The sequence below is a fragment of the Schistocerca gregaria genome, chromosome 5, assembly GCF_023897955.1.
Source record: "Schistocerca gregaria isolate iqSchGreg1 chromosome 5, iqSchGreg1.2, whole genome shotgun sequence".
Lineage (NCBI taxonomy): Eukaryota > Metazoa > Arthropoda > Insecta > Orthoptera > Acrididae > Schistocerca > Schistocerca gregaria.
The window spans coordinates 82,593,243-82,611,301 of NC_064924.1; the positions used below are offsets into that span (position 1 = coordinate 82,593,243).

The following is an 18,059-nucleotide window of genomic DNA, read 5'->3' on the forward strand; positions in this document are numbered from 1 at the left end:
CAGTCGTTCCCCACCAGGTGACGCTGCTATCGCTTGGCTGGTTAACAGCGATAGTGGGTCGGTGGTCATAATGTTCTGGGAGTAGGCATTAGGAGTGACTTGAAATTGAATGACCAAATAAAGCTGATCGTCGGTAAAGAAGATGTGAGACTGAGATTCATTGGAAGAGTCCTAACGGTTGGTGGTGGTGGTTAATGTTTAACGTCCGTTCGACAACGAGGTCGTTAGAGACGGAGTGTAAGCTCGGGTTAGGGAAGGAGTGGGAAGGAAATCGGCCGTGCCCTTTCAAAGGAACCATCCCGGCATTTGCCTGAAACGATTTAGGGAAATCACGGAAAACCTAAATCAGGATGGCTGGAGACGGGATTGGACCGTCGTCCTCCCGAATGCGAGTCCAGTGTGCTAACCACTGCGCCACCTCGCTCGGTGAGTCCTAAGGAAATGCAATCCGAAAACAAAGGAAGTAGGTTACAGTACGCTTGTTCGCCCACTGCTTGAATACTGCTCACCAGTGTGGGATCCGTACCATATAGGGTTGATAGAGGAGATAGAGAAGATCCAACAGAGAGCAGCGCGCTTCGTTACAGGATCATTTAGTAATCGCGAAAGCGTTACGAAGATGATAGATAAACTCCAGTGGAAGACTCTGCAGGAGAGACGCTCAGTATCTCGGTACGGGCTTTTGTTGAAGTTTCGAGAACATACCTTCACCGAGGAGTCAAGCAGTATATTGCTCCCTCCTATGTATATCTGGCGAAGAAACCTTGAGGATAAAATCAGAGAGATTAGAGCCCACACAGAGGCATACCGACAATCTTTCTTTCCACAAACAATACGAGACTGGAATAGAAAGGAGAACCGATAGAGGTACCCTCCGCCACACACCGCCAGGTATGGATGTAGATGTAGATGTAGATGGCTGATCAGCGTGTGGCTGGTGCTGAAATACTTCCCTTCAGAAACGCTGCTTGCAGCCAGACATTCTCATGAAGGAGGATTTTGTTGTCACACGTGACAATTATATCATACTGGCTGGACGAAAACAGGCGGAAGCCATAAGCATGAAGACATCTAATGACAGCACGTCCTTATCACTTGGTCTAGGCATCTGTACGTGCTCACTGTGCACTCAGACTGAAAAGCGATACGATCGATAGCCAAACTAGAGATACGTCGTAATTCACATGCACGAAGCTTCCTCGTCTCTCCCTGTGGTTTTAATTTGGCGACCGATCAGACTACGAAAAAATTTGCCCTCGTATTTTGATAAGCCAAACACTTCGCTATCAACATTCTGTCTGTGGCTGCACCTCTCCAGAGTGTGAAAGGAAATATTTCGCTCGGCAGATTGACATTGTTGGTGCATTGGTAGTGCACTGTACGGCTAATCTAGCGTTCGATTCCGACAATGACGAGCTGAGGAAGTAGCCCTTACACGGCTTAGAATAGGACATTGTCCGTTGACACATGGTTCTCTGTTACGTCGTGAGGAGCCACCAACGTGTCAGACATGTGGGACACAGCTGTCGATACGACATATTTTAACTGAGTGTGTTTTATATGCGGGTTTGAGGGAAGATTTCAGTTTCCCACCTGGCCTGCCATCTGTTTTAACTAATAATGAGGCGAGTGTCGCTAGAGTTTTACGTTTTTGTGTGATGTCCAAAATATTGGGATTGAGATCTTAATGTGCTGTAAAGCGGTTTGGCCACCCATTATTTGTAAGTGGTCACTCAACCACCCTTAATTATTTGTACCTGTTTTGTACTGCTATTTTATTTTTAGTTTTATCTACCTGTTTTGATGTGCTGTGTTCAATCTTGAAATTTGAAGATTTACAATTCTCGCAAAGATCGGCTCTGAATTGACCCTTGTTTAACAGATCTTGGGTGCACTCGTCAACATTTATTTTGGGAACGGGCGCTGATAACCTTGTTGTTGTGCGTCCTAAAACACTAATCATCATCCAGCGTTCCACATCCCCATTGTAGTACACTGTTGCTATCTCTTACATACAGACTAGATAGCATAGTGTCTGGATGGTGTAAAAAATGTAAATGTCGTGTGACTAGAGCCTCCCGTCAGGTAGACCGTTCGCCGGGTGCAAGTCTTCCGATTTGACGCCACTTCGGTGACTTGCTCGTCGATGGGGATGAAATGATGATGATTAGGACAACACGACACCCAGTCCCTGAGCGGAGAAAAATCTCCCACCCAGCCGGGAATCGAAACCGGGCCCTTAGGATTGACATTCTGTCACGCTGACCACTTTTTTTTACATATATTTATTGGTATTCTATTCTTATACAAAATTAGGCAGCTCATAAACACTAAATGAAATGCATACTCAGAAAAAAAATGTAAAACAAACAACAAATTTAAAGGTACAGGGATGTTCTTTTTCCTTTTGCTGTTTTTTTATTTATTTAGTTCTAATAAAGATCACTCTGTTAAAAGGAACATGTAGATCACTTCATGGTATAGTATGTGCATTACATATTCAGTGGTGAGAGAAGCGCGGGGTGCATGATCAGCTGTCAAATGTGCACACCAACTGCACCCGGCACATTCCAACTGCGAGGTGGGTCGAGGAAGACTGCCTGAACATAGTTGACAAAGTTTTTCCGATAGTGTGACTATCTATGAACCTCATTGTGGGCTTGCTGCAAGAAATACCAAAAGTCAAGTCGCGACTTGGCAGCATCCCCAAGAGGTACGCGATCGTCCAACCTTTGACTCAGATGATCGACTGTGATTTAGTCACCGGAAAGTAGTCACTCTCCGAATGTAAGAAGGAAGCAGGTGTAGTATGTTGCGGGGTCACACGGAGGTAGCAAGCTACCATCTGCCTTCCTAGGAGCCAGACGCCCCCCAACGCGATACAAGTTAAGCGGTGATAATCGTCATCCACTTGGCGATATTTCGGGCATAAACGAGTGTACATAGTCCAACTGCATGGAGCCGTTGGTTGGTGTTGAACTTGTCACAGGCGACAGAGAACCACAGTGCCAAAACGAAGGTAGGAAGGAAGTTTTGGTGCACATGTCTTCAAATCTTCGGTCAATGTATCCTGGGGTGTTTGAGTTCAATGACATTGCGACTTATCCGTCGTAGCAGCCAAACATAAAAATCCTTCGCGCATAGCGGCCTCGTGCGCGGAAGCTCGTCTATGATATAACTAAGTTCCACGATAAATGTTGATACATGCGCAAAATGAGGCGTAATGTTGCCCACTGCCACCAGAGGTGTGAGGGACGCTGGAACCAGGAGATCCAGTAGGCGGAATGTAAGAGAATCACCCCCGCTACGCCATTGCTTGTACATCGTGGCTAGAAGGAGCGCAGTCGCTCGGCAGCGAACATTCGTACGTCCGAGTCCCCCCTTGTCCGTGGGGAGCGCGAGCGTTGCGTATCGCACCTTGAGGGGCGACCCAGTCATCACAAAATAGCCTAGTGCTGATTGAAGTGGTGAGTGGTAGGGGCAAAATCTGCGAAATATGCACCATTCGAGAAACCACATAAGTGTTCAGATACTCGACTCGCTGCAAAGGATCAAGGAGCTGTAGGAGATGTTGTCGGACCATGGTACGTGTCGTCTGTAAATTACGTCGGTAGTTAACTGCCGCAGTATGTTTTACAGATGAGGTAAAGTCTATGCCGAGATAGCGGAATCGTTGCACATAAGGAAACGGACTGATTTCTTCCGGCGTGAGGCCCCTTCCAACCGGCATTGCCGTCGATTTGTTCATGTTCACTTCACTACCCGCCGTCACACTGTAGTCCAACAACAGTTCAAGGACCGTCTTCACCTCTTACTCAGAACGAACGAGCACAGGAGGTCGTCCGCATAGGCACGACATTTGAATATGTAGCCCCGTAGTTCCATCCCAGAAAGAGAATTTGCTAGCTTCCCAGTTAATTGTTCGAACGCTATCGCGAACAGCAGCATTGAAAGAGGGCAACGCTGGCGAATGGATCGTCGAACTTGAATGGGCTCTGCTGTACGCCCATTAACCTGTACCGAGGATTGTGCGCCTACCACTCAGCTACTGGATCGGGTCAGAGCTGAGTTAGCTCTAGTCACGCCAGAAACTCACCACCGGTGTGGAGACGGTCACTGGCGGCTGACTGACCTGCGTGTCCTTGAGGTTGGTGCGGACGTGCTCGATGCGGAACTGCGACAGGCCGTAGACCTTGGACTCCTTGAGCGTGATGCGGGCGCCGGTGAAGGACTTGGTGTTGTCCGGGATGTCCATGGGGTCGGGCACGGGCGCGCCCGGCAGCCCCTTGGGGTCCTCCTGCCGGAAGTGGTCGAGCAGCGCCAGCACCTGCTCGCTCATCACCCGCTCGCCCTGCTTCTGCACCAGCGACGATGGCGTCGACGACTCATCCTCCGCATCATCAGCTCCGTCCTCGTCATCGCTCGCTGCAGGACAATTTACAACTAAGTTACTACTGTTCCAAACTATCGAGGCAACATAAATCGAAAATACACTGCTGGCCATTAAAATTGCTACACCAAGAAGAAATGCAGATGATAAACGGGTATTCATCGGGCAAATATATTATACTAGAACTGACATGTGATTACATTTTCACGCAATTTGGGTGCATAGATCCTGAGAAATCAGTACCCAGAACAATAAAGGCCTTGATACGCCTGGGCGTTGAGTCAAACAGAGCTTGGATGGCGAGTACAGGTGTAGCTGCCCATGCAGCTTTAACACGATACCACAGTTCATCAGGAGCAATAACTGGTGTATTGTAACGAGCCAGTTGCTCGGCCACCATTGACCAGACGTTTTCAGTTGGTGAGAGATCTGGAGAATATGCTGGCCAGGGCAGCAGTCGAACATGTCCTGTATCCAGAAAGGCCCGTACAGTACCTGTAACGCGCAGTCGTGCATTATCCTGCTGAAATGTAGGGTTTCGCAGGGATCGAATGCAGAGTAGAGCCACGGATCGTAACACATATTAAATGTAACGTCCACTGTTCAAAGTGCCGTCAATCCGAACAAAGGGTCACCGAGACGTGTAACCAGTGGCACCCCATACCATCACGCCAGGAGATACGCCAGTATGGCGATGACGAATACACGCTTCAAATGTGCGTTCACCGCGATGTCGCCAAACACGGATTGCGACCATCATGATGCTGTAAACAGAACCTCGATTCATCCGAAAAAATGACGTTTTGACATTCGTGCACCCAGATTCGTCGTTGAGTACACCATCACATGCACTCCTGTCTGTGATGCAGCGTCAAGAGTAACTGCAGCCATGGTCTCCGAGCTGATAGTCCATGCTGCTGCAAACGTCGTCGAACTGTTCGTGCAGATGGCTGTTGTCCTGCAAACGTTCCCATCTGTTGACTCAGGGATCGAGACGTGGCTGCGCGGTCCTAAGCAATGCGGGTAAGATGCCTGTCATCTCGACTACTAGTGATACGAGGCCGTTGGGATCCAGCAAGGCGTTCCGCATTACCCTCCTGAACCCACCGATTCCATATTCTGCTCACAGTCATTGGATCTCGACCAACGCGAGCAGCAATGCCGCGATACGATAAACCGCAATCGCGATATGCTACAATCCGACCTTTGTCAAAGTCAGAAACTTGATGGCACGCATTTCTCCTCCTTACACGAGGCATCACAACAACGTTTCACCGGGCAACGCCGGCCAACTGCTGTTTGCTTATGAGAAATCGGTTGGAAACTTTCCATATGTCAGCACGTTGTAGGTCTCGCCACCGGCGCCAACTTTGTGTGAATACTCTGAAATGCTAATCATTTGCCTATCACAGCATGTTCTTCCTGTCGGCTAAATTTCGCATCTGTAGCACTTCACCTTCGTAGTGTAGCAATTTTAATGGCCAGTAGTGTATGTTGCAGTGGACACAATTACACAGTTATGCTTTTCAGATATAGTGCAGAAAACTGTTGCTAGACCTCCATTCATTTCCTTAATGTAAAGACTGATGACGGCGTCATAAAGTGGGAGTAGTAGCTCCTCTAGGGTGGTTGTCATCAGAAATGGAGAGCATCAGGGACGTGAACGCAGGCTGGGAACGTTTAAGAAACTTACGTGGGATGCTCCAAATACAACTGTCGAACTAACAATGAAGTAATTGCTCACGTCCCTCAACAGTAACGCGTACGAATGCCTGGGGAGTAGATGGTATCGCAGGAAGACCATGGTCATATTATCTGTCACACCAGCTGATGGTGTTGATCTCAGGACTCATGCTGTCATAAGTTTGCTACGACTCAATGACACGATGCAAGGTATCAACTATGTCCGCCTGGTATTCTCACCATCGCCTGAGGAACGATTCATAAGTAACATTAACACGCAAACTATTGTTTCCAGAATGAGATTTCCACTCTACAGCGGAGTGTGCGCTGATATGAAACCTCCTGGCAGCTTAAAACTGTGTGTCGGACGGAGACTCGAACTCGGGACCTTTGCCTTTCGCGGGCAAGTGCCCTACCATCTGGCAACGTTTAAGTCACTTAAGTGGGATGCTTCAAATACACCTGTGGAACTAACAATGAAGTTGTTCGTCCCTAGTTGTTCGTCCCTCCACATATCGTACATTCTGTTACGCGAAAAAACTAGTAAGGCAGTGTGCGAGTAAAAATTTTGCTGTGTTCTAACATCCGGCGTTTCTCACCCGTGCGGAAGTGTCGCCAGCCGCCATTCCGGAATGCTAAACATTTAAGCAACGTTGCTGGAAAAGGCGAAAAGATCCGTCTCGCCACTATTAGCAGAGACTGCGAACAAACCGACCGCAAAACGGTTTGAACAATACAGACAGAACCGCCTACTTTTCTACCGTAACGTTACACTAGAGAAACTAAGTAGAATGCAACAACGACTAATGGCAGTTTCACCAAGCAGTAAAGACTCTGTAACGAATCCGTTTTACAAGTGTAGCGCAACTGAAGACCGCTTCCGACTCGGGAAGACCAGAAGCAATTTGATCATTCCGAATGACGTCATAGAGCAGAGCCTCTCCTCAGTGACTTATATACCTTCCCTCCTCCCCCCCCCCCCCCCCAATTTTCAGCACATAATAAGTAGTATCCATTCCGTTCACGTCTTTCACACTCGTTTCTCTGGTTATGGTTTCGTAACATCCTATGAGACTATCAGCGATCTGAAGCCACGTCTGAAGGAGTCCAGCATCAAGTACTGACGACAGAACAGCAGCCAGCGCTGACGGGTAAATCGAGAGTCCGCCAAAACCACTCCGGTCACACGCGTCTGAAGGCCTACCGTTCCGGCGGCCCAGATTCAGCATCCAGCACAACTACTCAGCATCCGACATCGTGGTCCGTCTGAGGCTACAACACGGGCAGTGATGCGGGATGGATAGAGAATTCCCAGACACGGCCTGTGAATCGAAACACACACACGTTATAGCTGGTCGATGTGGCCGAGCGGTTCTAGGCGCTTCATTCCGGAACCGCGCTGCTGCAACGGTCGCAGGTTCGAATCCTGGCTCGGGCATGGATGTTGTGATGTCCTTAGGTTAGTTAGGTTTAAGTAGTTCTACGTCTAGGGGACTGATGACCTCAGATGTTAACTCCATAGTGCTTGGAGCCATTTTTGAACACACGTCATTGTCACCGCCTTCTCTGAGAGCAAATCCTGCCCCGCCAGCAGGTGGAAAAACTGCCGCATCACAGAGTTCTCGACTTCCACGCCAAGATGATGCAGAGCCCTCGGCGGCCATGAGTCGGCTATTGGATTCAGCGGATTCTTCTCCGGATTACGTAGCTGCCAGTAGGTGCAGAAGAGGCAATATTTTTACTAATACATGGCATACTTTTGAATGTTGTGTTATTGCGTCTAACGACACCGCATAGGTGCTCAGTCTGCATCTGACGAATTAGCAGCGATTCCTAGGCCAGCAGATTGTGGCCCCAACTAATCCCTCTAAAGAAGCGCTGGAGCCCAGCGCCAGAAAGAATTGGATGGCCTCCAATGATACGGCACACCAACATCAGTGACAATCAAAGAGGGTGTGACGGAAGGAAGACTGTGTTATTTGTTCTCAAAAGAACACTGTCCAAGTTATGTCTTAAAGACTTTTATGTGCGGATTCATCGCGGTTCAAAGGTAGCAGTCTGCAAAAGTATCTCATTCCGGTACTTTGCGAAATCTGCAATTTGACAGGACATCGTTACTGTATGGTATGTTTTTACCAGCAAGATGTATTACTTGTAGAAATACAATCACATGACAGACGATTGTTCAGAATGTCGCTGGTTAATGAATTGTTGTAGGAATTAAATACAATTATTTTATTTTTTCAACTGTAGCTATTGAGTTTTCATTGGAAGTAATATTAGTTTGATTCGCTTAAAAGAGCGAACGGTAAATTACACAAATGTGGCAAAAACGTGGGCAGGTAGTACTAGTGAAATGATAGATGCTCTTACGGTCCAATTTTCTAAATTGTTGGGGGATAGTGAACAGCAAAAACCACTTAACGAAGAGCAAACGCAACAAGTGCAATCGCTACTGCTAGAACAACAGTCTCAAACAGGTTTGTGCCAGACTAAAATTGTAGTAAGTGTTGATCCTTCAGCCGCAAATCTAATATTCCCTTCTCCGGGAAAGCAACAGGGCACGTTACTGTGTTTATAAGGGACGGCCACCTCAAATCACTAGTCAGATGAAATGTGCTTGCCGATGGCCGGGTTACACATCACGGAAGAGGCAAAATTCCGTATCTTGTATCATTAAGTGCTTAACGAAGTACCCACATTCAGTAAGTTAACAGAGGCTTTTGTGTCAAACCTATAAAAAAGAGAACAGTACACGATTTCTTAGGGAGAAACTTAACAGTTTAACACGAAAGGCTAATGAAACAGTGGCTTCGTTTTCGGTCAGAATAAGCAAAATTATTATTGCACAGACTAATGAACTGATGCAGAAACCAAATGTAGACAGAGTGTTGCTAAAACAAGCGCAAAAAATAGAGTTCTGATGTCTCTCAGAGGTATCAACCCAGTTGTTTTGGCGGGTACAAACGGAAAATCCTGAGGATCTAACCGCGGCGCTTAGCAATGCTACATATTTACAGGAACTGGACAGCGCAACTATGACGCACACTGAACGGCAAATAGTCATTTCTGGTAGAGAATGTTACCTCTGTGGTCGGCAGGGGCAATTAAAAGTACAGTGTCGCCAACAGTACGGGGAATGTGGATCTAGGGAACAGGGCAACGGGTGTCGGTGCATGAGAAAGGAAGAGACTCGTGTCATTTCAGTACAAAGCGGCTGGTATAATGTGTTCATCAGTCTGCATGATATTCTCGCTGGTATCATTGTGAATTTCGAGTGTGGGTGTGTCCGGTTGGAAATAAAGTTCGTGGGGGAAACTGCCAGTGGCAAGGTGCTGTGACGCCTCTGGTTGTGTCAGTACTGGGAGATGGTTATGAATTTCATCCCTTGAGGGCTTGGCGTACAGTGGCACGGCATACGTGAGTGGAAGGGCAGTTGTGGTTCGATCGGTCTTCGTGTCATCGAGCTGGTAGGCGGGTAATGCTGCGTTGCAGACATTCATTACGGGCGGGGCCTTCTTTGCCACAACCGGAAGATGTTCGAGATTGCCTGTAGTAGCTCACCACTGCTCAGCAGCCGCCTACAAAAATGTAGAATGTGATATGGTGTTTGAGGTCTATTTAGACCTGTTTCACACAATTAAGGACAGGATACGTCGTAAATTGTGCCCATTTTGGTTACAAGACTGTGGACTTTTCCGCATGGGCTTAGGTACACGATGGCTTTATCTCCCTGGACCTCGAAAGGCAGTGGATTGTGCGAAGGCAAAGCCCAGTGTGGTCCACGTCCATGGGCCAATGTTGCTATCGGAGTGTCAAAAATTTGAGTTTGTGTCGCGTTTGTTGGATAATCTCGCTGGAAGCAGCGTCAGAACTCATCTTAACGTGAACGACGATCCTGACGAGCGATAAATCAATGCCAATGAAATAACCGTGGGGTATCTTGACATCACCACGTAAGAAGTGTTCAACTACCAGTACTTTGGGTCGCCCCTATTCATTCGAAAAGGTGCTCTCCTGTAAGAGTCGGTCGTGATACTTTGTTCGATTTAGAAGCGCGGCAACGCGGAAATAAACAAACACGACACGCACACAGCAGCGGAAGTGGTTGAGCACAGTCCTCGCAGTGGAACTACCAAAGACAGACTGATTGACTGAGCTGCCCAAGCACGACGCACGACCCCTCCTCACAGCTTTACTGTCGCAAGCATCTCGTCTCCTACCTTCCAGACTTTACTGAAGCTTTCCTGTGAACCTTGCAAGACTAACACTTCGCCGGCCGCGGTGGTCTCGCGGTTCTAGGCGCGCAGTCCGAAGCAGTGCGACTGCTACGGTCGCAGGTTCGAATCCTGCCTCGGGCATGGATGTGTGTGATGTCCTTAGGTTAGTTAAGTTTAAGTAGTTCTAAGTACTAGGGGACTAATGACCACAGCAGTTGAGTCCCATAGTGCTCAGAGCCATTTGAACCATTTTTTAGCCACTAACACTTCTGTACGAAAGGATATTGCGGAGACACGACTCAGCCACACCCTGGGGGATGTTTCCAGGAAGAAGTTTTCACTCTACAGGGGGTTTCGCCCCTCAGATGTCATCGCTTCCGACATTCTCCATGGCTGAGGCAGGCCTGCAGACTGCTTCGCTACCTGCATAATGGTGCCTTACGCAGCCTGTTGCCAGCCTGGGTCACTCTGATCTTGGTGCCAAACCGAATGTGGCGGCCTTAGATAACTACACAAGTCACCACAGCTCAGGCCTGTGGTTTGGTCTTCCGACCCCCTCCCCCCCCTCCTCCCCCACCCCACCGCCCCCAGTGCAATGAGCGAACATAAGACTTTTATGTGGACTACGACACTACGATCAAATAAATAAATCGACTAATTTCAAACTCAACGTGACTATATTTGCCCTATCCCACCAACTAATGAACCCTGAACCCCTACGTTTACTAGGAATGATCCTATTGGGAGTGGCATTCTTTTGTCTTCTTCACTTACACCTACTTACATGCTCTGCAAGCCACCGTGGGAGAAGGCAGGCTGCAGATTCCTGTTCCACTTACAAATAAAGCGAGGACAAAACGATTACCTATATTCTTCTTATAGGTAATTCTTCTTATCATAGCTAACACTTGGTTCAAGAATCATAAAAGAAGGTTGTATACATGGAAGAAGACTGGAGATACTGGAAGGCGTCAGATAGATTATAGAATGGTAAGACAGAGATTTAGGAACCAGGTTTTAAATTGTAAGACATTTCCAGGGGCAGATGTGGACTCTGGCCACACTCTATTGGTTATGAACTGTAGATTAAAACTGAAGAAACTGCAAAAAGGTGGGAATTTAAGGAGATGGGACCTGGGTAAATTGAAAGAACCAGAGGTTGTAGAGAGTTACAGAGAGAGCATTAGGGAACGATTGACAAGAATGGAGGAAAGAAATACAGTCGAAGAAGAATAAAGTAGCTTTGAGAGATGAAATAGTGAAAGCAGCAGAGGATCAAGTAGGTAAAAAAACGAGGGCTAATAGAAATTCTTGGGTAACAGAAGGGATATTGAATTTAATTGATGAAAGGAGAAAACATAAAAATGCAGTAAATGAAGCAGGCAAAAAGGAATACAAACGTCTCAAAAATAAGATCGACAGGAAGTGTAAAATGGCTAAGCAGGCGTAGCTAGAGGAAAAATGTAAGGATGTAGAAGCATATATCACTAGTGGTAAGATAGATATAGCCTACAGGAAAATTAAAGAGACCTTTGAAGAAAAGAGAGCCACTTGTATGAATATCAAAGGCTCAGATGGAAACCCAGTTCTAAGCAAGGAGGATAAAGCAGAAAGGTGGAAGGAGAATATAGAGGGTCTATACAAGGGCGATGTACTTGAGGACAATATTATGGAAATGGAAGAGGATGTAGATGAAGATGAAATGGTAGATACGATACTGCGTGAAGAGTTTGACAGAGCACTGAAAGACCTGAGTCGAAACAAGGTCGCGGGACTAGACAACATTCCATTAGGACTACTGATAGCCTTGGCAGAGCCAGCCCTGACACAACTCTACCATCTGGTGAGCAAGATGTATGAGACAGGCGAAATACCCTCAGACTTCAAGAAGAATATAATAATCCCAATCCCAAAGAAAGTAGGTGTTGACAGATGTGAAAATTACCGAACTATCAGTTTAATAAGTCACAGCTGCAAAATACTAACGCGAATTCTTTACAGACTAATGGAAAAACTGATAGAAGCCGTCCTCGGGGAAGATCAGTATGGATTCCCTAGAAATGTTGGAACACGTGAGGCAATACTGAGCCTACGACTTATCTTGGAAGCTAGACTAAGGAATGGCTAACCTACGTTTCTAGCATTTGTAGACTTCGAGAAAGCTTTTGACAACGTTGATTGGAATACTCTCTTTCATATTCTGCAGGTGGCAGGGGTAAAATACAGGGAGCGAAAGGCTATTTACAATTTGTACAAAAACCAGATGCAGTTATAAGAGTCGAGGGGCATGAAAGAGAAACAGTGGTCAGGAAGGGAGTAAGACAGGGTTGTAGCCTATCCCCGATGTTATTTAATTTGTATATTGAGCAAGCAGTAAAGGAAACAAAAGAAAAATTCGGATTAGGAATTTAAATCCATGGAGAATAAATAAAAACTGTGCGGTTCGCCGATGCAAAATAACTCATGATGTTCAAAGTAGATAGGATATAAAATGTAGACTGGCAATGGCAAGGAAAGCGTTTCTGAAGAAGAGAAATTTGTCAAGATTGAGTATAGATTTAAGTATCAGGAATTCGTTTCTCAAAGTATTTGTATGGGGTGTAGCCATGTATGGAAGTGGAACGTGGACGATAAACAGTTTGAACAAGAAGAGAATAGAAGCATTCGAAATGGGGTGCTACAGAAGAATGCTGAAGATTAGATGTGTAGGTCACATAACTAATGAGGAGGTATTGAATACAACTGGGGAGAAGAGGAGTTTGTGGCACAACTTGACCAGAAGAAGGGATCGGTTGGTAGGACATATACTGAGGCATCAAGGGATCACCGATTTAGTATTGGAGGGCAGCGAGGAAGGTAAAAATCATAGAGTGAGACTAAGAGATGAATACACTAAACAGATTCAGAAGGATGTAGGTTGCAGTAGGTACTGGGAGATGAAGAAGCTTGCACAGGATAGAGTAGCATGGAGAGCTGCATGAAACCAGTCTCTGGACTGAAGACCACAGCTACAACATATTCTTCTTTACACATTCTGATTTCTCTTACTTCCTTTCGAACTTCACATGTGAGACTATGTTGGCTGCAGTAGGATTGTTGCGCAGTCTGTGGTAAATGTCGGTTCTCCAAATTTTCTCAAGAGCGTTTTGCGATAGGAACGTGTTCTTCCCTTAAAGGATTTCCTTTCGAGTTCACAGAACATTTGCATAGCACTTGAATTTTAATCAGACCTACCAGTAACAAACCTAGCAGCACGACAATGAATTGCTTTGATCTCTTCCTTTAATGTGGCCAGGTGGTTTTCCCAAAAACTTGAGCAGTGCTCCAGAAAGATTTAGGCAGGTATTCTACACGCAGCCCCGTTTATGTATGAGTGACACTTTCGTAGCATTCTCTCAACATACCTTCCCTACAACCGATCTGGCGTGTTCGTTCCATTTCATCTCACTTAACAAATTTACGCCTAGATATCGAACCGACATGACTGTAGCAAGTAGCACACCACTGATCTTGTATTACGGACTCTACAGGAATTATTTTCCTACTCATTTGCATTAAATTACACTTTCCCGTATTTAGAGCAAGCTGCCATTCATCACACCTAATAGAAATTATATCCAAGGCATTATATCCTTCTACGGTCACTTAAAGGCGGCACTTTCTCACGCACTATATCATCGACAGCAAATAGGGGCAGAGCGCTGCTCAAGCTGTCCACCAGATCATTAATGTATACGGAGAACAAGAGTGGTCCTAGAATGAGATTTTCACTCTGCAGCGGAGTGTGCGCTGATATGAAAATTCCTGGCAGATTAAACCTGTGTGCCGGGCGGGTCTCGAACTCGGGACCTTTGCCTTTCGCGGGCAAGTGCTCTACCAACTGAGCTACCCAAGCACGACTCACGAGTGGTCCTGTCACACTTCCCTGGGGCACTCCTGACAATACCTTTGTCTCCAACGAACACTCACCGTCCAGGACAACGTACTGAGTTGTTATACTTCGAGCCTTCGAGACATTCAGATATCTGACAGCCTATTTCGTATGTTCTGTCCTTCGTTAATAGTCTGCAGTCCCTTTCCGACATTTGAAATGACTTTCCGAGCCAACTATAAGGAACACCACAGTTAATGGTATATTTCGATCCATGATATAAAAAATCCTAGGATGGACTGGCTATCGAACCCCGGAAGTTAGTGAATATAAAGAAAACAGGAAGAGCGTACTGAAAGCATGTCAACAGGCACAATATCTGCTTGAAATTGGAAATGTAAACCGTAGGGCAAAGCTGATGTGTACCCTTGTTGAAACACTGGGTTTCTAGAATAAAAACAGACGAAAAAGCCCACACCTTATGTTGTACATAAGAGATTTTAACACATATTCTTCATGTTTAACGCTACTGGTATTTGGACAGGTCTTGCTGATTTCACTTATCGTCATCGTCATCGTAATCACCATAATAAGTATCATCATCATTGTCGTCGTTGTCGAATTTGAAATCTAGTTCTTGGTAGACACCTCTTCTTGATTTATTTTCAGGAGGTACTATTAGTTCATAAAAATGTCCAGAGCATCATGTTAAGCGAAACACAAAATCGTTATCGTCAGGTAATAAAACCGTGAATAATACATAATGTTGAAACTGTAATCGGCGTTAACGCTGTGAACAGATTCGTACCGCACAAAAGAGACTGAACAGCTGATCACTGTCCACTGGCAGAGCCAAAGATGGTCACAGAGATTGATCACTACGAACATCTTTGGTTCAAACAGTAAACAGTGTTGTTCAGTTACCTCTGTGTGGTATGAGTCTGTTCACAGCGTTACCGAATATTAAGCTGTTAACATAATGTGGTCTCGCGGTAGCGTTCTCTCTTCCCGAACATAGGGTGCCGGGTTCGATTCACGGCGGGGTCAGGGATTTTTCCTGCCTCGACATGACTGGGTGTTGTAGTGTCGTCTTCATCATCATCATTCATCCCCTTTGCGGTCGGAGGAAGGCAATATTAAACCACCTCCACTAGGACCTTGCCTACGCTCTATAAAGGAGTATGGGTATCATCATCAACATAATGAGTTATTCATGGCTCTATCACCTAGCGATAACGATTTAGTATTTTACCTAGTAAGATGCTGTGAGTTATGAACCTGATGAGGATCGGACGACTGATACTGGTCGTATAAAGGAAGTGCCAGTAGTTCAAGGCGGTAATGACATTCCTCACAACTCTTCTTGCGTTTCCGTGCATCATGGGCTTGAGCCAAACGCAGCCACGCCACATTCATGATGTCTAATGCCATCCGCCCACGTCTTTTGTTAGGCCGTCGTCTCGGTCTTTACTTAAATACTGGAATACAGGCCGTCCTCCCTGGGTCCATCCGCCAGCCATTCGCCCAACTAAACGCGCTGTCGACCTCTGTCTTATTTCCACTACAGCCGCACTTACACCTCCCACTCGACCCTGTCTGTTAGAAGCCACACCTTAGTTGTCGTTTTCCTCTCAGTAATTTCGACACGCATATCTCCCCATCTCTCGCTCAACAACCTTCAGTCCATAACCAATTTTCGCATTAAAAGTCCGCGCCCGAATGCTGCGAGTCAAAACTGGTAACACACAGTGAGAATGGCTTTCCTTTGCACCTTACCGGAAGCCTAGTTTGAAAGCTCTGCCTGCTTTAGCAAAAGCGCTCCAGCACGCTTCTGTTCACTTCTTTTCCTGTTCATCCATTCACTAATTTCAGATGCCCTATTTATAAAACTCATCCACTGGTTCTACGACTTTATTATTAAGTTGTATAGAACCTAATTTTCGATATGTTGGTTATCGTTACAGAGCGGAAGCGCTGTAACAAATATATTTGAGAAGGGTGCGCACAGAAATGCGGTTAGGTGGTGGCGGGGAGAGGGGGAAGGAGGAGTGGCGGGAGGGGGGAGGGCCTTGTGCTCGGTTCCTATTGGACCTAGGAATGTGGCGTAAAAAGCTTTTGGCTTACCCCGGTTAACGTCCAATTCGAACATCTGTCTTACTGTAGCTATGTTGTAACACATTAAGGAAGGTCAGAGTGACGAAATGGAGTTGGCGCCCCGGTAAATTGCAGGAATCGAGTGTTTTCTTTTGCAAAGGATTTTAATTTGGCTGAAGCACGACACTTCTTTATTTTAATTTTTTAAAATTTTGCACCATGGTAGATAAATGGATAAACTCAAAACGATTTTTGCAATCCAATAACCTTTATCCGATGTCGAGATACGATGCTCTAAAGTCAAGCTAAAAGTGGCGAATAAAATTAATTACTACGTGAACTGAATGCTCGGAAACGGTTTAAAGTGACTCAAATAAATAAATAAATAAAAAATTATGCAAAACTTGCTTTCAAAAATCTAGCTTCATTCTGATTTTATGTGGCAAAAGCACATTTTTCGTGCTATGACAGGAGCATTTTTCATTGTGCTGTATTGTTATACTATGTGATCAAAAGTATACCGACACCTGGGTGAAAATGACTTACAAGTTCGTGGCGCCCTCCATCGGTAATGATGGAATTCAATATGGTGTTGGCCTACAGCTTCCACTCTCACAGGCATACGTTCAATCAAGTGCTGGAAGGTTTCTTGGGGTATGGCAGCCAATTCTTCACGGAATGCTACACTGAGGAGAGGTATCGATGTCGGTCGGTGAGGCCTGGCACGAAGTCGGCGTCCAAAACATCTCAAAGATGTACTATAGGATTGAGGTCAAGACTCTGTGCAAGCCAGTCCATTCCAGGGATGTTATTGTCGTGCAACCACTCCGCCACAGGCCATGCTTTATCGACAGGTGCTCGATCGTGCTGAAAGATGCAATCGCCATCCCCGAATTGCTCTTCAACAGTGGGAAGCAAGAGGTTCCTTAAAACATCAGTATAGGCCTATGCTGTGATAGTCTCACGCAAAACAAAAAGGGTTGCAAGTCCCCTCCATGAAAAACACGACCATGCCATAATACCGCCGCCTCCGAATTTTACTGTTGGCACTATACACGCTGGAAGATGACGTTCACCGGGCATTTGCCATGCACCTTGCCATCGGGTCGCCGCAAAGTGTACCGTGATTCGTCACTCCACAGAACGTTTTTCCACTTTTCAGTTGCCGAATGTTTACGCTCCTTACATCAAGCGAGGCGTCGTTTGGCATTTACCGGCGTGAGGTGTGGCTTCACTATCACATCGGAAACAGCGGACCTAGGGATTTTTAGGAGTGTGTAAATCTCGCGCAACGTATTACACAAGTGACACCTGACCACGATCCAAGATCGTGAGTTCCGCGGAGCGCCCCATTCTCCTGTCTCACGATGTCTAATGACTACTGAGGTCACTGATATGGAGTAGCTGGTAGCAGATGGCAGAACAATGCACCTGGTATGAGAAACATATGTTTTTGGAGGTATCCGGATACTTTTGATCTCATAGTATATATCTGTGTTGAGGAATTCATCGTTTATCCTTTATAAATTGAGAGGATCTGTGTTATTGTGAAACAGCTTACTTTCAATTAATTACAGTGCAGTGTAATTTACTTTTTATTTAGTAATTGCTATGCTATTATGTCCCGTTATATAGTACTAGATTCTTTTCAATGCTTACATTCACGAAGCTGGAGACCAACTCCACTGAAGTACCGAAGAGTGGATCAGAATTAATGGGCAGAGAATGGATATACTTAGTGGATGCAAATGATATTTCTGCGGTCACGGAGACGAAAAAAACTCTAGAGAAGGTACTCAGC

General features: G+C 45.9%; 1 protein-coding gene across 2 annotated transcripts in view; it reads right to left on the reverse strand.

Annotated features, from left to right (window-relative positions):
- The window catches only part of LOC126272336 (uncharacterized), a 113,711-nt gene that overhangs the window by 32,325 nt on the left and 63,327 nt on the right, over positions 1–18,059 (reverse strand). For both annotated transcript variants that reach the window (XR_007549211.1, XM_049975119.1), the window contains exon 2: positions 4,133–4,425. Coding sequence is in view for 1 of the 2 variants with exons in the window: in XM_049975119.1 (XP_049831076.1) it covers positions 4,133–4,425 (293 nt within the window). In the remaining variant the exon portion in view is untranslated. The remainder of the gene's footprint in view (positions 1–4,132; positions 4,426–18,059) is intronic.